The sequence below is a fragment of the Xiphias gladius genome, chromosome 15 (genome assembly GCF_016859285.1).
Source record: "Xiphias gladius isolate SHS-SW01 ecotype Sanya breed wild chromosome 15, ASM1685928v1, whole genome shotgun sequence".
NCBI lineage: Eukaryota > Metazoa > Chordata > Actinopteri > Istiophoriformes > Xiphiidae > Xiphias > Xiphias gladius.
Genome location: NC_053414.1, coordinates 2,459,136 through 2,480,165, shown reverse-complemented (window position 1 = coordinate 2,480,165; position 21,030 = coordinate 2,459,136). Strand labels below are relative to the sequence as shown.

General features: G+C 45.5%; 1 protein-coding gene across 3 annotated transcripts; it reads right to left on the bottom strand.

Moving 5' to 3' along the window:
- Positions 1 to 6,251: 6,251 nt before the first annotated feature.
- spast (spastin) lies at positions 6,252 to 20,387 on the bottom strand. 3 transcript variants are annotated; one of them, XM_040145315.1, is made up of 17 exons: positions 19,576 to 20,387; positions 16,655 to 16,753; positions 16,295 to 16,378; positions 15,807 to 15,893; positions 13,567 to 13,748; positions 13,284 to 13,414; positions 12,026 to 12,119; positions 11,848 to 11,922; positions 10,564 to 10,635; positions 10,315 to 10,390; positions 9,979 to 10,070; positions 9,823 to 9,902; positions 8,898 to 8,940; positions 8,734 to 8,813; positions 7,918 to 7,988; positions 6,986 to 7,026; positions 6,252 to 6,722 (listed from the first exon to the last, which is right to left on the bottom strand). In XM_040145315.1, the coding sequence occupies exons 1-17, from the start codon at positions 19,904 to 19,906 to the stop codon at positions 6,597 to 6,599; spliced, it is 1,764 nt and encodes a 587-aa protein (XP_040001249.1). In that variant the 5' UTR covers positions 19,907 to 20,387; the 3' UTR covers positions 6,252 to 6,596. The 3 variants fall into 3 exon arrangements, with proteins under 3 accessions (XP_040001249.1, XP_040001250.1, XP_040001251.1); XM_040145316.1 differs by having other exon boundaries at positions 16,655 to 16,738; XM_040145317.1 differs by lacking the exon at positions 15,807 to 15,893.
- Positions 20,388 to 21,030: the final 643 nt, after the last annotated feature.

Here is a 21,030-nt window from a genome sequence, read left to right as displayed (position 1 = left end):
TGGGTGAGAAAAGTTTGTCTTGTAAGGTTTGTTGAAAACAAGCTTCCTATCCTTCGATAGACATCATCAAAACTGCCTCTAAAAAATCCCGATGATCCTGATAATGAAACATGAATCAAAGAGGAAAGAAGAGGAGTAAGTTGGCTGCCAAGTCTGGTTCATTTCAGCCTCTTGGTCCAAAGTGATATCATCGCCTTCTGCTGCCGTTCTCTCCGCGGCAGCCAACAGGAGGCTGTAACACCGTCAGTCTCAAAAACTGGTCTCATTAGAGTCTGCAGCGAGTCGTGCTCTCGCTTTGTAGCTGCAGGCGGTGCTTTCATGAACTCCACCTGCCAGAATTTTACATCCGTCTCCTTTCTCCCCTCTGGGCTGCTGTTGGTTCAGAGAGAGAGCGGAAGACGGTAAAAGCTCTCCTCACGCTTGACTTCGCCTTCCATCCAAGCTTTCCGTTATTTTTCTCTCAGCCTCAGCAGCATGACCTTGTTTCTGTATCCACTCACAAACTCACAAACCCGCACACAGCACGAATCATGCCCGGTGGCGGCAACCGTGTGCAGCCGCTTTCCTGAACACCTGGAACCGTGTGCGTTCTGTTCTTGCGTTTCCCTCCTTCCTTCAGAGACACTCTCGGTGGACGACTACGACCTTCACGCTGAGTGTTGCGTGGCTGATGGAGACAGCCTCGTCTTTGGACGCTCTGCTAGCTTGTCCCTTTGTACTGTAGAATAGTGTAAACTGTGAAGCAGCAAACCACATAAGGATCTCCAGAAAACAAGTTACTCCTCGTTTCTGTGTTTCAGTTCTGTTACAGTTGATGCTTCGATATGTGGTTCTGTCTGCTCCGTCAGCTTTGTTCACAGTGTCTAGAGAAATACCACAGGAGCACAATCATCAGCTGCTGCTGAAAGGTTTCAGTTGTACCGTGTTTCTGAATAGAAACTCACTAAACAACAACTCAGACACACAGATGGCGCCTCGCATGGCGGCCTTGTTGCGAGCGCCGGCAACCTGCAGTAGTTTTATTGTTCTTTTAGCGCTTTCGTTTTGTTATTTTTCCACAGTTAACGGTACAAGTAGGTTAGTACAAGACCGCCGAACTGCTGGAGGTGAGATCGACAATTTCGGACACTTTGGAGACGCACGATAGACGCGGGTGTAAAACGGCGATGTGTCTCACCTGTCCGCTTGTATTCGGATCACCGAGACGCATGTTTATTCCAGGTGTGAACAGGGTCATAGATAGAAATCTCAATGATCTTGCAAAGCGACGAATGTAAATAAGATCATTAATTTACTAATTTACCATCTTTCTTGCTGTGGTAGCCAATGTGCCAGCTAAAGTTAGCTAGGTAAACAAATATGACGCTAACGTTACCGTAACGTTTTGTTATCACAAAGTTAGACTGTTGCACACGTTGCTGTATGTTGTATACCTGGCCTCTTCAGTTGCCGTGGTTACTAGCCTGCACGTGCACGACAGCCTCCGCTGCGGGGGGGGGGGGGGCTTCGGAGGCGGAGGGGGAGGGACCTGGAAGGTGCACGCCTTCAAATTCCAAAGCCCACGCTCTTCTCGATCTTACCAACCGCACCTTTAATTACACACAGAAAGCAAATGAAAACATCCTGTTACAATAATTTTAAGTCAACTGTCAATAATTCGAGGTATTTATTGTAAAACGAAGCCATGAGCGAGACCCCGCATGTAAAGGCAGAGGGGAGAATGGGGTCATGCGCGGCTTACGGACCCGGTGGCCATCAAGCGGTAGCAGCGAGCCTACGGAGAATGGAGACGGGATGTTTAAAATGAGGGAGCAGAGCCGCTTGTGCCGGTTAACGTTGATCGTTCCTTCATATCGGCAGGAAAAAAAACAGTCTACGTTTGTGTCTTCTAATGTCAGTGGTTGATCTGGTTGCACATCGGCACAGGCCTCGTCACCAGAAACCTTCACTACTACTTCTGCCACAGTCACTGGTCCCAGTCTCAGTCAGGATCCCGATACTGCTGTTTCTAGTGCCGCTAGTATTACTGCAACTGTTAACATGCTCAGTATTCAATAGTAGTATAACTGCAGGGCTGACTCAGGCACTAATAGTAGACGGCAGCTTGATGAAATTTGCATTGCGACTGACTGCAGTACCACTGGCTTTGCGCCGCAGCAGAAATAAGTCTTCAGCAGCTTTAGGTTACTTCAGCGTCGGATGATGCCGTTCCGTCTTCGAGAGCTACTGTACCTGCTGATGTTACAACACTTCAACCACAGAGGATGAAATGATGTTTGAAGAAAACATTGTCATATGACCACGATGGAGAATAATCCTCCAACTTACCTACAAACATAAAAAGTAACCAAACTCGAAGACTGGACAGTGACAGCGTGGTAGGATGTGGGCAGGCGAAGGCGTGGATGTGCTCTATTTAGACAGTTAGTAGATGTACCAGGATTCGACTCTTGGTGGGGAGAGATTTGTTTCTTTTGCCAGATGCAAAAACTATACATGACATTGTGAACTGCAAGAACAGAAATAGACAAATCCTCTGAGGAAGTGGGAGGTGAGAGGAGCAGACAGAAACCGCCCAGTTCAGTCCCATTTAACGCCTGACTGACCGAGCGACTACGAGCTGTAGGAGTCCGACCCGAAAGCTCTCCTTTCCCACTTGGCCTCGCTGATGCTTCGGGGGGGGTGACACGACGGGAAACCTGGCTTTAGATCTGAGACGGTGATTTGTGCTTTAACGGGTCAAGGCAGAAACCACCTGGTGGCATTACTGGACCTTTACTAGTCCTGATGGTGGCGCTAGAGGAAATCTCTGGGGAGTAGAACTGTGATCAGTGGATGTCAGGAAATCCTGCTCAGCTGCTTGCGAGTACGATTGCGATGCTTGGTGAGATGGTTCCTGCAGGTAAATAAATGCATTATTATAATTGAATAAATCAATATGCCTGCTTCACGTCATATGATCAGATCTGATTCAAACAGATTCGTCACCTCAAGATTCTCCAGGTGTTCACGTTACAGGTGGTGTCCGACCGAGTTTCCACTCTCTTAAAGCCTGGTCGTTGCAGTAAACAATGAACACATCAACAAAGCAGAGAAATCTTTTCGTTTAATTGAGACACATTTCTGATCGTTACTGTGACACCAAACAAGTTCAACTAACAATTAGTCTTTATTACATTTAAATGGCAAAACTCAAAAGGGAATGTGATTAATTCAAGCAGCAAAACGATTATTCCACGATTGGACTGTGAATTAAACATCAGCGGGATATTTATATCGGTGGAGATCAACAGCTGCGTTCACTGGGGAGAAATGTGCCTCATTACGACTGCAGTGCCAAAGTCTCACAGCTGCCTCAAGCTCATTTTTCCTGATGCAAGACGTCTGCATTCCTGCACCCAACTTCAAAGCCAGCGAGAGGCAACGAGACGACAGCATAGAGGAGCATATACATACAGACGTAGCCGCCGGTGCTTGAACGCTCCGCACTGCGATGGGAGAGTGTATTTACTGTTTGCTGCCGCCGTTTCTTTTAGTCCTGATGTCAATATATTTGTATATTAAAAGTGAATCTATGTTCGTCATGTAACACCAGGGTAAATACAGAGGACAACGCACTGAACCACAGCCCTGTCCAGACACGGAATACGTAGCATAGCTGGACCCACTGGTTCTGTTACAGTGGCGGCTTTTTGTCGTTAAGAGAGAGGAGACTTTACCGCCGATGTTCCTCGCGGCCTCATTCAGTCACGACACCACATCGAACAGTGGCGAGTTTAAATCGGTCATTTCCTGTTGTCTCTCAGGCTGCATCACTGATGGATTTTAAAACCTGTTTTATAATATTTGACAGTGTTAGGGAATTTTCTATCGGGTTACTCGGGCCAAGCGTGGCCTTGGGGTCTCAGGCGAAACAGCAGCAGATCTTCCTGAAAGACAAACTTTCTCTCCTTGAGACGTTGGGCTGCTGTCTGAGGTTATTTGGGGAAAACAGAGACGTTCTGATAAAAGCGAAGCAGCGTTGCTGTAGCGGCCGAGGTCAAAGGAGACGGATGTGTTTGCCTCCTTAGACGCCGCAGATCGGGGTCCGCTAGAGTCCGTGGGCAGAGCCAGATAAAAGCGGCTCCAGACCTGGACGCGCTGAAGGCTACATGCAGCGTGAGTCGAACTAACACGGGTCGAAACCTTTCCCTGTTTACAGATCAGCGAACCAACAGACTAACCCCACATACTGTGGAGGAATTGAGTTGGACCATTTCTGGCCGAAAAGTGTTTGTCTTTTAACTCTTACAGATTATGCCACAGAGCACAGGGGACTAAGCTTCATAACGGCTTCATAACATCGTACACATAAACTTATAGTGATCATTTCTCCAGTCTCCTCAGCAAAGCTTCAATAAATATTTTCAGCGTAAGACATCTCGGGCTCCTGAACACTTTCTCCACTGATGAGTTGACCAATAATCAGCAGAATCTCCAGCACAGACAGTGCACATGCATTGACTGACAGAAGGTTGAGTTGGGACAAGCTGTATGGAAAGGGTTTTGCTGGATAATACCTTCTTCATTCGAAGCAGGTAACGTGAAGGAACACTGGATATAGTGTATATATATATATAGTGTTGCTCAGATGTTCCTCTTAAGGAACTCTGTGCAAGTTTTCTCTGCCACTGAACGAGGTTTCTTGCCGTTAGCGGGTGGTTGTGATGATGGTTGTGGTGATGGTGTTGGTGTTGCCGGTGATGGTGATGGTGGTGGTGGTGATCGCTCACCAAGAGCTTCGGCCATCGTCGTGTTTACAAGACCAGAGGCTAGAATCCGTCCTGAGCAGAGCTACTGCTTCGTCCTCCCATGTCGGACTGAGGACAGACTGGACGCTACAGTGACGAGACAGGCCGAGGCTAGCTGGTTAGCATGCTAACTACACCAGAAGAAAAGAAGTGAGAGAAACGGAAGCTAAACCAGACTTGACACTGGTGTTCGCTCTCACGAGATCCTGTGTCAAAACAGAAAGATAAATGCTTAAAAAACATTTTGCCTTTTTAATTTATGCTGCAGCTTTAATGTAAAGGGCTAAATTCTGGATGAGATAGTGGATAGAGAGATGAGGCGGAAAGGACCGTAAACTCCACAAAGAAATCCTGCTGACCCGGATCACTAGATCACTCTAAACCACTTTATACATTACTCTGCGTTTTGCTTTCACCCTGTGAGACTGTCAGATTCCAGCAATAAAAATCAAATATGTTTAAATTAATCAGTGAAGGCCGGCGACTGGATTAGAAGTCGAATGTTTCTCCTTGAACTCCACACAGCTGGAGTTCAAGGAGAAACACCTGGCCCAGACTGGAACGGACTCTTTACCATGGTCTGACCAGTGTGATGCCCAAAACATTAAATCCATACATCAACCGTGACGTGTGACCCCGGCCGTAGAGGCAGGCGTTTGTGCGGCTCAGCGTTTTACCACGACGCTCAGAAAAACAACGCCGAGCCCCGTGATTCTGTCTTTGAAACAGACGGAGATAAATTAAAGGAAGAGCCTGAATAAACGAGTGGAGAAACATAACGGATGCAGATGCTTCCACACAGTTGCTCTGCATGGTGCCATTGGCAAGGAAGATCCCGGAGGGGCAGGCTTTTCCTGCGTTCCCCGCCTTTCCCACGTGGCTTAAGGTAGGAACCTCTGACAGCAGCGTTGTGAGAACCTTAATTAAGCTCTGTGACGTTAACTGGCCTGATAAGGTTGAGCCGATGTATCTAGCGAACGCTAGCCGTCACAGTTTGGATGTAACATTGGACGTTGGCGTTATTCCAGGAAAACTAACGTTAGCCGGCGTACCAGTTACTCCAGATTCCACCTGTGTAACGTTACTGAAGTTATTGTTAATCCCTGATGGTTCCATTTTCCTCTCTGCTAAAATAATATTAGCCAGGCTAACGCTGTCATAACCAGGACCTGATTAAACAGGTTGCTGTTGGATTTGCTTTAGAACATGAGAGTAATTCATGAGACAACCGTGTTGGAAGTATTTCAGTACTTGTGGTACATTGTGGTATTAATACTTTTACTTAAAAGTACTAATACCACAATGGTAAAATTACTCCATTACAAGTAAAAGTCCTGCACGAAACATCCTACTGATGTAAAAGTACGTAAGTATTGGCAGCAAAATGTGGTTTAAGTATTAAAGCATAAAGTACTGCAGTGAGTCAGTGGAGTATTCCTGTAATAAAAGAATCCAAACTTGTCAAATCCATGTGTGTTTAATGCAAAGAGCGGAACCAAAAACTCATTTGATAAAATACTGAATAAAATGACCAAAAAGATTATTTTTGGTGAAAAAAATAATCAATCATCAAATATCTCTCTCACAGCAAAGTAACTGACCAAGGACCGTTTTTTAATCCTCGTGGCTACAAACAAACTTCAGCTAGTTTGAAGGAAACATGTCTGGACATCGGAGTCCAAGCCAGAAACCAAAGAAAGAAGAGGAAGTATTCTTTATTTGGTAGAAACATTTGTGCAAAGGTGCATAAAACACTATGCCGTTGCTTAAAAACTAGGGTTTTGGGAGAGTCAGTTTGTGTGGAGCTCATACGGCCGTGGTGTCTCCATAGTCTCTGTTCCAGCGGCCGTAAAGCTCCAGAGTCTGCGGACCAACGCTCCTCTTGATCTTCTTCAGAGACTCCACGAAGTCGCCGAAACAAATGTTTCGGACCTGCGACGACAACAGGAGGACGGTAAATAACAATGCTGAGCCAAGTGTCATATTTTAGGTGCCGCTACTTTACTGACTGCTTCTAGACTTTCTTCCTTCCATTCACTAACCTCAAAGTCACACTAAAGGAAATTTTGGCCAAATTAGAGACACTTTTGGTGCCAGGAAAAGATCGGAGAGTAACGAAATCATTTCAATCACTAAATAATCAGTGAACTGTCGATCACATGATTATAACATCGGCTGCAGTGGAGAGAACTCACCTTGCTGGCCTGTACGTTCCTCACCTGCTCTGGAAGCAACTCTGCCAAAACAACCAAACACACGTCATCTAATCAAGCAAAACAAATCGGAGCAGCAACCGCAGTGAAGACGCAGCCTGACGCAGGACATCTGCAGATTTCAGAACCGTGCATTTCACGCCAAACAAGACTCGATCTAATGACACTTTTGTTTTACAAAGCGTGCCTGAAGGTTTTAGTTGAAAGATCACTTAGAAATGTACATAAATTCTAAAGTCAATAATTAAATCTGCATTTTAATAATGTATTATGTCAGGTAGACAGCAGCTGTAATAGCTTTACCATTTTAATTACCACCAGTTTTCGGGACGCCAGTGACATGTATCCCTCCTCACAGTAAAGTTTGCCCAACGAATCCCTGATCGGTAAAGGTTCCCGCAAGACTGCGGGTCACTGTCAGGAAATGTCTGATGCTTTTTGAGACCTCATACTCACAATAAAATGTGTGAGAATTGAAATTTCAAAATAAGTGTATGAAATTCACCAGTTCCCCACCAAATGTCTGTCTGTGGAATTAAGTTCACACTGATCAGGTCGAACATGTTGTCAGAGTATCAGTCGTTTTCCTATTTTTTCTGTATTTTTGTGAATGTTGCACAGTCACAGGACACGAGGCTCGTTTTAACGCCTTTCTAAACTGTGAACTTCACACATCGCCACCGTCACGACAGCTGTCCCCATTTTCAGGTCCAGACCAGACTGTCTGCAAAACTTACTGATTCTTTCGGTAAATGGAAGAAACAAACTAGAAAGAACAGACCGGAAGGATGAGAGGAAAACACAGTGATCGATAAAATGAGCGGAAAGTTAAATCTAAGAATTCATTCGTTCACTTTAAACCAAATTGATAGATTTTTAAGGTCAGAGATTTGCACTTGTGGACTGTATCTCACCTCTGATTGGTCCCAGGGAGGCGTCTTTAGCCAATGAGGTCAGGTCACTGCCAGAGTAACCCTCAGTCATTCTAAACCCATCAGAAACATACAGAAACAGGAAGTTCAGGTGGATGCCACAACCTTTTTTCAATGTCCTCCGTCGGACATAAGGAGCAGTGCGACTGGACAGCCTCACTGACGGTTTGATAGGAAGCTCGTTTCCACTGGAGATCAGCTGGACTTCTCCCCTCACTTCTCAATATCCTAGTTTTGTTCCTTGTGAATTTAAAAATCTATTTTTATTTACAGATATTTCTCCTAAATCAAAGATAACACAGTAAAGGACATTGGTCTTTGTAGTGAAGCACAAATGGAAATACGATATAGTATTTACTGAGTTTAAAGGTGACTTTAGAAACAGCACTTTGAAATTTTTGTAAAACATTTTGTATATATGAATAATTACCAGGTCTCTCTAAATGTTAAATAGTTTGTGTGAATTGCTGCATTAACGCCATACTGTTCTTTTATTCGATACTAGTGTAAAGCATGTTAACAAATTTCGTTGTAGATCATTATTTTCTACATACGTGTGTGTAACTGCAGGACACAGCATGTATACACTTTTTATCCTTTTTTTTCCCCTCTCATCTCATTGTGTCGCCCTGATGCGTGAAACCAAACCTACGCTTTTGGCTCCAACGCATCACAGAAGAACTTCTCTCTTCCAACGGTACAAACCCGCAGAAGCTCAACATCATCTGTGGAGTCAAGTGTCGACACTATTGGTGAGAGTTTGAACCGGTCAGTATATGAAGAGTGCTGACGGCTGACCTGGCCACCTGGCTCAGCTCTCTGTGTGTCAGCGGGTTGCCGTGTTTCTCCAACAGGTTCCTCAGCAGCTTCAAGCGAGTCTGAAAAACAGAAGCAGCAGCACCAGTATGACACCAGTCAAACCAGCGAGATATTTACGTGTCTGATATGAGGGTTGAACTCACCTCCTCGCCTGGCAGAGCGACATACACACGTTTGGCAAAACGCCTGCAAATAAACAACAAATGACACAAAGTTCAGTGTGCAGGGGGCTGCTGTGTACTGCTGCCACCTACAGGTAGAGAAACTAAACTACAGGAGGTACTGATCAACAGTTACTAGAGATGTCCCGAGACAAGTCTAAGTATCTGCATCGGAGCCGGTCTGGTCAGAGTCTAACAGACGAGTATCAGTTACAATAGAATATCTGGATCAAAATATCAAAATCTGTTTTTATCCACCTCAGCCTGCTGCTGCAGCAGCTCTACGCCGAGAGCAGTTCGATCCTACATGAGAAGAGAGTATTATTTGGGCCCAGTGGTGACGGACTCGGTTCTGACACCTGGTTTGGCAAAATTCATGGATTCAGTTTGGGCTCCCATGCTGACAAATGTGTTCTCTCTGAACCTGCAGCTTCTCGTGCGTGGCCGGCGCTGACGGCGCTTTCGCCGCCAAACGTCTCCGGCTGCAGGTCACGTCAGCCGGAGGTAATTCAGGTTGATTCCGTCAGGAACTTGATGGAAGAACAAAACGAAACTTGTTTGTGTGTCAGATCGACTGAAGGTCACGTGTGAGGTAAGAAGCTCCACTCTGTAACAGCTTCTTCCCCCACAGGTGGACTGAGTGTCTGTCTCCAGCTGATTTCATGTCAGTTTCAGGAGTCGCGTCATCCAGCTGAACTTTCATATCAGATCAATCATTTAAGATGATCGAAACAGGACCATGAGTATTCGGATCAAGTAGCCACAGGTTTGTCAACCGGCAGCTGCATCTCAGAGTTCTGGGCAACTCCCGCTGCGGATGACAAACTGCAAGACGATGGAAAGCTCCAGAGGAGCTGCTCAAGGGACCTTAAGGTGAGATTACTTTGTCAAGAAAAGAAGATCTGACCTGAGAACAGCCTCGTCCAGCTCCTGAGGCCTGTTGGTGGCTCCCATCACCAAAACCCGGTCATCGCCTCCCGAGTGGACCTGGAGAAAGCGTTTATCCGTCAGTGTTTGCTGATAATTCCTCCAGTTAACGTTTGTGTGAGATTAAATACATCACCCCGTCAAACTCGATGAGGAATTCGGTCTTGAGGCGTCGGCTGGCGTCGTGCTCGCCCTCCCTCCGTTCACACAGCAGACTGTCCACCTCATCTGGACACAAACACCAGCAGCGTTCACTCGACAATCCCAACCATCAAACACCATGGTTACCATTTAACAACCTGGATGGGAATCAGCGATGGATCCATCCGCTGACACATTTAACGCTCTGTGGACTGCTGACTGAATAAATCCGGTTCCCCAGAATCTTGTAATACCCCCTGAAATTACTGGACGTTCTCCAGGACGTTCCTGCCCCACAGTTTGAGGACCAGTGAGTTAGAGGAAGGCTTACCGATGAAGATGATGGAGGGCTGCAGCTCTCTGGCCACAGAGAAAAGAGCTCGAACCAGCTTTTCCCCTTCACCCACCTGCACACAAACAGCCAGCTGTCACTGCTCTGCTGACAGCAGCTGCAGCTACTGACTCCTCTGACCCTCCACTCATCTGTTAATTAGGTTTCATTAAGAGCTTTTTCGTTTGGCATATAACATTTAAAAAAAACTCTTGTTTAACTCTTTGGTGAAGCAGTTTTCAGACGTACGTATTTGGAGGTTAAGCTGGCGGCACTGATGTTGAAGAAGGTGGCGTTGGACTCAGCTGCCACGGCTTTAGCCTGCAGTTGGAAAAAAAACAAAAACACTTTATAAGGGAACAGGAAACTCAAAGTCACTAATTTGTAGTTTAATATGGGTTAACTATGTCTGTTGTCTTGCCACCAAAGCTTAGAAATGTCAGCCGTTGCTGTAAACCGCTTCTATTTTGTTTCTTAATTTCTGAAACATCACGACCTGTATATTTAAAAATGTTCCAACCTGAGTCAGGTCTGAACACACAGACTTAAAAAACATGTTGATATAATTCAGTCCCTCCAGAATAAAGCTCCAGAAATCCACTTAGAGACCAGAGGAAAAACAGGCTGCAGAACTTCATTCAGAATCTTCCTGTTTTTAAGTTTCCTTCAGCATCACAGTGACCCAGTGACAGTTGTCTGAACGTCCACGGCTACACTGAGAACAGCAGCTTTTAATGGGACAGTTTGACTGAAAGGAAAAAGATAGACTAAAAAACACAGGACTCAAAGAGAAAAGCAGAACTGTCCTGACAGATCTGATGACCTGTTACAGGGTCCACTTCTCCTGACAGTTTTAATTTTTTCTGTGTGGTCTGTGTGTCGGCGTCAGCATGTTTCATCAGATCAGCAAAAACAATTTAACTTCCTGCCTTTTCACACAAAGTCAAGTTTCACTCTGAGCTGATAAAAAGCAGCAGAAGGAAAAAACTCAGATCCACTTTGAAGTCCAACGACGAGGCACCGGACGGGATTTAAATTATAGGAGAAGCAGCCGGTTCACAGAGAAACAGGAGGTCACTGTGGGTGTAGTTTTTACAGGGGTGGGGGTGAAGACTGACCCACATACACTCCGGACAGGATTAAAATCCCTGACCAGAGCAGGTTGTGTTAAAACCACCCCGCCTCCATTACAGACAGAAATCCAGTATGAATTGGGCTAAATTTAAATCCATGGTGTGACGGTCAGGAAAACAAACCCTGGTCTGTTCTCTCTCGCTGGGAAATATTTTGAGTGTGGCTGAAATTTCTTTCTTGAAGCGCAGGGTCACTAATGATTCTCGCATTGCTTTCATTTTTACTGCTGCAATATAATGCAATTTGCCTTAATGATGAGCCATTTTATTTCTTTACTGTAAGTAAAAGTTAATGAAACAAACCATGTAAAATTTGCATCCTCACCACATACTGAAATAAACAATCCTGAAATTAAATCCATCAGTGCCTGCCTCTTTTCTTCTTGTTTCTCAGACTCACCAGCATCGTCTTGCCGTTGCCGGGCGGACCGAACAGAAGAAGTCCTCTGGCTGGAGTACGCAGTCCTGTAAACAGCTGGAGAAGAAGAAATTCTGCTGACAGACCAAAAACTGCAGAAGAAGAAACTGCCGACAGACATTTGGGAGAAAAACCTCTCACCGTTGATTCTTAAACCCACCTCTGGCCTGAGTGCCGGCAGGATGACGATCTCCTGCAGCGCCAACTTCGCCAAGTCCTGACCAGCAACATCTTCAAAGCTCACTGACGACCCGCTGAAACACACCGTACACAACCAATACAACCAATAACCCAGGATAGATTCACTTCAGCTGACACTGCTTTCGCCTGACGCCGTGTGAGTTCTAGAGCTGCTGCAATTGGTCACTTAAAAATTAATCAGCAACTATCTGGATATATGAGGAATTTTCAAGCTAAAATGCCAAATATTCTCTGGTTCTATCTTAAAATTTGATGCTTTTTCTTGTTCTATATCACAGTAAACTGGACTTTTAGTCAGACAAATCCATTTTAAGACGTCACCTTGGGCTTGTGTTCTGATGTTTTACAGACCAAAACTGTTAATGAAAGTTTGTTCATTCTTCAATATGGACGCACTCAGCTGCTGACTTGCACGTGGACCCTCTGCAACACTAACTACATTTGGGGGTCTGCGTACACGGCAACCTCACAACACTGAGAAGAAGAGCTCTTTGTTTGTTGTATTTGACTGAACAATGAGAAAAGGCAAAAAAGAAAAAACAATGCGTACGACTGCTCAACAAAAACAGGACCAGGAACAGAGAATACAGTTCACTGGTGCCAGAGATGAGACGCATCGACAAGGACCACCGGTACCTCCAGTGCACGCACAGCTGGCACACTAGTCGTGCGTGAGGTTCTCATGGGCAAACATTTTAGGCCTTCGTGGACACGGGCAGGTGACGAAACCGACGGCACGCCGACGCCCACGGAGTCTACTGGCAGCACTGTCAGGCTGCGAAGCTCATCATAAAGAAAACTGAAAAGTTCGTTAGACAGAGCAAAGTACTGAACGGATTCAAATGTTGACCTGACGATGGTGCTGATGAGGACTGTCTGAACCACATGTGCGGAGACATTTCATCCGGACCAAAGGTAGGACATTCATTTGTCTGACAGCCTTGAACTCTGCATCTTTAGTGGGATACAGAGGAGCAGAAATGTAGTCTCATTTTATTGGTTCAGGTTCTCAGGTCACATTCGGACCAACCAGACTGACTTTAGCCTCCTCAATCATCTGAACGAGACCAGTCCGTCGACACTAGAGGTGTTCAGCGCATGTTCCCACGAATCTTAACACTGACTTATTACAAACTAACAAAGAGGAGTAAGCCTTTTACGGAGTGACGGGTGCGCTCCGGAACAGTACGTTCGTCTGGTTCGTTAGCGTGACTCACCTGTCGACGATCTCGTTGAGGATGAGGTTGGCGAGCTTCCCGTCTACGTTCTTCAGGTTCTTTGTGTCTTTCTTCTTCTGCGGTACTGATGTCGGGGAGCTGACTTTTCCGCTGTGACGGCTTGTTCTACCCTGCAGGAAGAGTTCACGCTGTAACGTTACAGATATAGCGGTCCCCCTCAGGCCAAAGCCCTGAAGGCACGTCACGTCCAACCTCAGTGAAGGGCTGTGCAGATGGATTGTGAAGTTACTTTTACGGTCACACCTTTAACCTGTAAACACACCTTGCTGTTGCCGCTGTGGGCAGGGGGGCGCTGTGAGCTGCCGCCTGCGTTGAGGTTTGAAGAGCGATGGAGGCCCATCGAGGAAGATGAGGAGGAGGTAGAAGAGGACGTCTTTGAGAAGTGCTTCGTTCGGCCGGATGGTGCCTGATTAACAGAGTCTCTCTTTCTGGAGACAGCGCCACCTGTTGACCGCACACACGGACGCAGACAAAGGGAAATGGAGGTTTACAGAAAAGAATAAAGTGAAAGAAGCAGTGCTGAGATGATTAGTCAGTGGTTTAATCGTTTAGTTGATCAATATTTGATTAACAAACAAGTAGCCGTTAAAATGAAGTCAAAACCACCATGACGTTTCCAGCGTCAGTCTCAGATTTTATTCTTTTCTGTTTTGTATCACAGTGAACTGAATATATCTGGGTGTAAAATGTCAAAATGCAAAAGGGCTGGAGAATTAAAGGCCCTGGAACAATGTCAGAATAGATAAATTAGCGGTTTGGGGTGAGTGTGTAGGCGTCGCTTTTTCGAAATTGCTGTTTTTCTAAGGCATTGCACCAAAATGTGATATACTAATACACTCCTTGATGAATACACTGAATTTTCGTTTTGAAGCCCATCACACTTATATTTTGTTGCTCATGTGACAGCTGTGCTCGGTACCAAACATGTACATGAAAAAGCAAAAAAGTTCTGTATCCTGTCAAATGTTGGCAGTGCAGCAGGCTCTGGTGGGCAGGTGGATGGGATGCATGGTGTGTGGCAGCAGCATCCAAACTTAAAATGACTGGTAAAATGATGTTTTTTTTAAATAAATAAGACCAGAGCAGATTGGAAAATAAAAACAGTGACAGTGTTTATGTGAATCACTGAATTTCCTCTGAGCTCCAAAAACTCCCCGGGCTGGACCTGAGCTACAATCCAGGAGACTCTCTGCTGGACTGGAGGATCCACACTGGGGACTCAGGTCAGGAAACTTTCATGTCAGAATTTCTCCAGCAGACGGCAATTTAAATGCTGCTGTACATCTAGATTAATGTCAGTCCAATACCTACAGCATTTTACTGCTTAGTTCATTTGCAAAGACACTGATACCAAAATGTTCGATTCTGGAATTTATTTGTTTTTGTTTTTATTCATATTTTCCTCAGTTTAAGGTAAAATATTTATGTAATAAATATATCTATGTAGACATTAAACTAATAATAGACCAGTGTAGCTTTTACAGCTGATATTAGTTGTGATAACAGGCTGGTGTATTGACATGTTAAAATATGTACAGTGTGTGTTAGAGTAGGGTCCATTTCCAGTCCTGCCTCGGAGCGTTTGATTGTATATAAACCTGCTCAGCCGACATTCGACATTATGAAAGGTTCTGGAAAATTAAAAAGTATCGTCCATTAGTGGCCTGTGGTGACGGCGTCAAGGCACTAAATCCAACTTGTATTGCATTAGTACTAAGCAATGTGACAATGTGATTAACATATTATTATGTTTGATTATTATCAGACAAATGGAGCCACTAGTGTCTGACGAGCCCAGGTCGGCAAAATGACGGAGGTCAAATTTCAGTAGAGGGAGGGGAGAAGATGTACACGTTGCGTCCATTTACGCTGTTATCATTTATCATTGTTTCAGCGTTTTTTTGGACGTGACAATGGAGGGGACCGGGCGGACTTTGTCTCAAAGAACACTGGGCCGAACTCTTATTTTATTACTTTGATGTTTAGGAGAAGAAAAGTTCAGTTAAAAGGTTGTTTTGAGAAATAAAAACACAATGTGTCACTCCGTCGTCCGGCTGATCCTGGCGCCGCTTCACTCTGGTTCCTCTTATTTAGTGTTTATTGGCAGTCGGCAAACCAGCTTAGAGGTGCATTAGCGCCATCAAGTGGACTGGAGTCGCTACACTCTCGTTCACGGGCTCTCTTTTGGTATACTGGTCCGGTCCGGTGTTTGGCTTAATATCAAACCGTTTTCAACATCTTTAACCCTAATATGTGGGTTTGTACTGAACAAAAATGTGTTCCTGCATTTCCTGAAGTACTGTGAAAATTTTCATGGAAACTGACACCAATGACCTGTTCCCTGACCTCACCCGATGGCTGCACTGATGCTTCTTTCTTTCTACTCAGGTTGGTCAGGCAACGTTAAGAAAATGAGGACTGAAAAAGAGGACTCAACATTTTAAAGATGTAAGAGTTTTTTTCAGATGTATCCACATTTCTGTGAAACCCAGCAGGACATACCGGAGCGCAGCTGGGTGATGTGGGAGGCAGGGTTAGTGCTGCTTGTGTAACTGTCTGTCTGAGCCCTGGACCCTGAGAGCACCATGACTAAAACAACAAGAACAAAGAAGAAGAAGAAGAAGAAGAAGAAGAAGAAAAAAAAAAGCAGTTCACAGAGGAAAACATGAGTAGAACCCAAAACAAAAATGTTTTCATTTAGGATGAAGACAACAAGAGCAGAATAAAGGTTAGACTGAAAAAAATCAAAATACATATTAAAAAAAATAATGATGCAAAACCACCACAAAAGAAACAATCATTTTGTGTCCTTTTCGATCTGTGGTTCTTGCTCCTACATGGGGGGGGGGGGGGGGGGTTCACATGTCCATGCACAGGGGCCCGTTGTTTAGTTATCTGACCTTGACAGTGCCGTGCCCGAGCCGGAATGGGACGCGGTCCAGTGGATGTTCAGCATCAGTGTCTAATATGGTGAAATCACCGGGGCCTACCTAGAGACTGCAGTCGGTCTTTAGCCATGATCAAGTTGGCGGTCATCTTCTTCTGCAGCCGTCTGTCGCGCTCATATTTCTCTCCTTGAAAAGAGACAGAAAACACAACTTCACTAAAAGCACCTGGGATTCATCTTCTCATAAAAAAAAAAGAGAAAGAAATCAGCACAAAACATACAAAAATTCTACGATAAATCCAGTCACAGCTGCGTGTTATCGTTAAAATCACCATATCAATAATATTTCTGATATTGAATATGACAAATGTCGGGCACTTGTCTATGTACTTCTAGATCTGTCTGTTTTTTCTTTCTGCTCTGTAGGTATATGTGACGCATTGATCTCTCTGCGGCGACTCACCGCTCCCTGAGATATGGATTGCGATGCCTTCCTCCAGCTCAGTGATCCCTCGTTGGTACCAGCCCACCGCTTGTTGCTTGTCACCTGACAACACAACAGCTGAAGAAATGACCACGCATGCTGAAATCACTCATCCAAAACTGCCTAACTAAACCGTCCGGTAAACCACCTGTAACCTCAGGGTTCTCATAACCTAAACCTGTAAAGCTTTGGAGTTCAATGCTTGTGTTTCGCTGTGCTTTACCAACCAGAATGTTTGGGGTATACACCACTGAAAAGGCGACAGCACTTCAGATACCAGGACAAACGTCATCATTTTCATGGTGTGTTTGGTAGGTGAGGGCGGTTCAGTTGTGGGACAAACAACAATGGAAAAGTGGCACAATCTACACTTTACATTGACAATAACAGAGCAGCAAAACAAACATGTTGGATTTTGTGAATCTGAATATCATTCACACTTAAATCTTCATTAATCACTGGGAAGATGCTTTTGTCCAAATCATCGTACTAATGAGGTACAATCCGAGCCACAGTGGATCAAGGACAAGTCTTTGAGAAAGAGTGCAGAAACATTCGGTTCCGCCTTCATGAGGTAGCATATACAGTATACTGAACGTTCCTAGGAACGGTAAAGGAGGACAGAGGGATAGAGAGAGAGGCGAGTAAGTACTCTGGGTCTTCACGTGATGGGTTCTGCTGACTGAATCGAGTGTGGTACCTTGTTCGACCACTGAGGGAGCAAACAGGAGAAGAGTTTGATATTCTGTCCTGCAGTGATGGTCTGAGCTGAGCTTGATACTAATGTAGTGCTGAACAGAAAGACTGGCAGGAATCACCAGGAGTTCAGTCTTAGAGAGACTGATTTGAAGGTGGCATTCCAGCTTTAGAGATGCTGGCAGGCGGATCTTCTTCCCTTCGGACAGAGCCAGGCTAGTTGTTGCCCGTTTCCAGTCCTTATTATTCATTTACACAGCGGCGACAGCATCGACGTTTCATTTGCTTTCAGCCATTTGTGTTACAGCTGAAGGGAAACAGCAGCAAATACTGCAGAAACTGAAGAGTCACAAGCTCAGCTGAACACCTTAGCGTGTCAGATATTAAATTCAGATCTCACATTCAAATTTAATTACCTCGATTCAATTATTTATATTTACACAGATGAGCCAAAAGATGATGACCACACACACAGATAAAGTGAATAACGTTGCTTATCTTGTCGAGGTCTGGGATTTATCAGACAGTAACTGAACAGTCGGTTCTTGTAGTAAACATGTTGGATGTAGGAGACCTGAGCAACTGGGACAAGGGACAAATCGTTATGGCCAGAGGACGGGGTCGGACCAAATCTGAAACAGCAAGGCTCGCGGAGTGCCCCCAGTCAGCAGGGATGACTACCTATCGACGGTGGTGCAGGGAGGGACAAACCACGAACCGGCAACAGGGTGTTGGGCGCCAAAGGTTCGTCGATACGCGAGTGCAATGAAGGCCATACCCTCTGGTCTGAGCCAACGGAAGGGCACACCACCCGTTGCGTAACTCCTGTCCACTGTCGAAAGCTCCTACAATGGGCACGGGAGCATGGGAAGCTGGACCTTTGGGCAATGGAAGACGGCTGGACGGTCCGATGAGTCCCATTTTCCTTTACATCACGTGGATGACCAGGTATGTGTGCGCCATTTACCTGGGGAAGGGATGGCACCGGGATGCATTTTGGGCAGTGGGCAAACCGGGGTGGGGGGGCTGATGCTCTGGGTAATGTATCGCTGGGGAACCGTGGGTCCAGGCATTCATGTGGAGGTCAATTTGACACGTGCCACCTACCTAAGCACTGTCTCAGACCAGGTTAACCCCGTCATGGCAACGGTATTCCTTGATGGCAGCGGGCTCTTTCAGCAGGATGATGTGCCCTGCCACACTGCAAAAACTGCTCAGGAACGGTTTGAGGAACATGATGGAAGAGTTCAAGGTGTTGACTTGGCCTCCAAATTCCCCAGATCTCAGCTGAGCATCTGTGGGAATCTGAATCTTATTCTAACATCTTATTAGGCAGGTTGTCATAGTTTTTTGGGCGTATACTTTCAAAGCAACACTGACAGGTGCTTTATAAAAGAGACAACGAGAAAAGACAGAAAGAGTATTCCGGACAAAATACCAAATCGCAGTATTTTTACATGACTGATGGTACGACGCAGTAACACAGATAAACTCGTCTTGCTCCAGCTTTTCCATATGAGGATCTTCTCTGTCATTTTCTTATAAAGCCATCGTTGTAAAATAAAGCCCTTCGAGTTTTTGGACTCACTCGATCACTTCAACTCTGCGAACCGTGAACGACTAGAACACAGCTATTCCCAGATACATTCATCAATAATGAAGATAACGGTTCGTTGCAGCAGCGCTCTCCGGTCTGCAGACAGCTGCAACAAACTCTCCTCTGCTGATAGGTTGGCCGGCGCAAACCGATCAATAATCGATTAGCAATAACATGGAGAGTCGGACCTCATGTTATCACCAGCGGCTGCAGGACACCGAGTTCCTGATAAAGTATATTAACTCATTTATAAACTGAGGTTGTTGTTGTTGGGTGCTTCCAAGTTAAGAGACTATACGTCAAAAGACTGCTCACCTCCTCGGTTCTTTCACGCCAAACTCCAGGCTAAAATATACTGGTTTCATTTTGCTTATCGAGAAATATACTAAATTGTTTAACAAGAAACTGATACAACAAGGCCTATGTTCAATTCTTCTTCTCGGCAGGCATCACATGCACAAAACAGCGTGTGTTTTACGAAGTTTGCAAAAGGCTGAAATCACCATCATCTTCGTGGAGCAAAACGACGTTAAAATGATTGATTTTCTAACGGAGTTCAGTGTGGTACATAAAAAGTGAGGCACCCAAAGCGAAACACGACTAATACCTTGCTCGTCCTCGTCGACCCTCAGCGCCGCAGAGATGAACTCGAAGGCCCGCCTGTGGTAGCTCCTGACCCGCTCGCCTCGCTCCGGGCTCCGGCTGGCGTCCCGCTGCTGCCGCCGCTTCACGCCACCTGGCTCGTCAGCGGCTCGGGGCCCGGCTCTGACAGCGGCCATGATGCGGCTCCGCAGCCAGCAGAGGAGCCACCGGAGCAGGGACAGCACAGCCAGCAGCGGGTAGGACACGGACAACAGCAAGCCCAGCTTACCGGTGCCGACACCGTCACCAGCGGAGCTGCCGGTCCGACTCCTGCCGCTTCCTCCGCAGGAACTCATTCACGTCCATATCACAGCATACCGGTCCGGTTCAGTCCATAGACCCGCTGCAGTTCAGAAAAACCCGCTGCTACTTCCATGGACCTCTTCCTCTCTGTGTGTGTTAGCGGATCACACACCAACAATCAAACGGCGCCACCTTCTGTTGCGGAGCGTGAACGGTCGCCGCGCTGTGGCGTAAACCGCAAACCGTTAAAGCAGGTTAACTCGGTGCAGCCGTTAAGCTAGCGTCGCGTTAACTGCGGAGGACCGTGACTTCCGTTGCTCCGCTAACAACACGGCAGGTTAGCTAACACCCGGTAAACGTTAACTCTAAATCTTTTCAAAGATATCTACCGATTAAAGCACTTTCTTACTCTTCGGCTGGAGCTTATCTGAGTCTCCACCACATTTACCGATTTTACTCAACGTTAAACACCGGGAGCTCTGCCGCCGTTCACGTTTCTACCGTTTGTGCGCTTCTGTACCGTGCTCCTTTCAAAATAAAACCCACCCGTTCAGAGGGAGAATACCAAAATAAAAGTCACACACAAAATAACCGGTAACAAGTAAAACTTTCACTTATTAGCCACAAAACAAACCCGTAACAGCGTCATTTAGATTTTTATTACTTTATCTCACACCGAATGTAAAGCATTATATTACATTATTTTATTAATGTGCTGACACAAGTGTATTGTTTATGAATATTTGAGTCTCGTGTTCTTCTTACTCCATATATTTATTTTATTTGCATTGTGATATTTGAATTAATTAACTAAATGAATCAGTAACTCTGTAACGGATTAAAAAGTTTTATATTTCCCTCTGAAATGTAGAGAGAACAAGTCGAAAGTCTCCCGGAGCAGAAACACTGAAGTACAATAGCTGAGGAAACGTTGTCAGTTATTTCCCAGCTGTGATGAAAGATTCGACTCACAGGCCTTTTTACACAATCCCCCAATTTGAGGACAAAGCAGCAGAACGATGATCATCCAGACGAGAGAAGCGGGAGCGTTTACAGCCAAACAGCAGAATGTTCTTGACCGGTCGGTCCGACTGATCGTGTGTTTAACTGCTGAAGACCAAGCTGGAGGCCAAAAGCTCAGGAACAAGCACAAAGTGAAGGTGGACGCAGCCCAGAC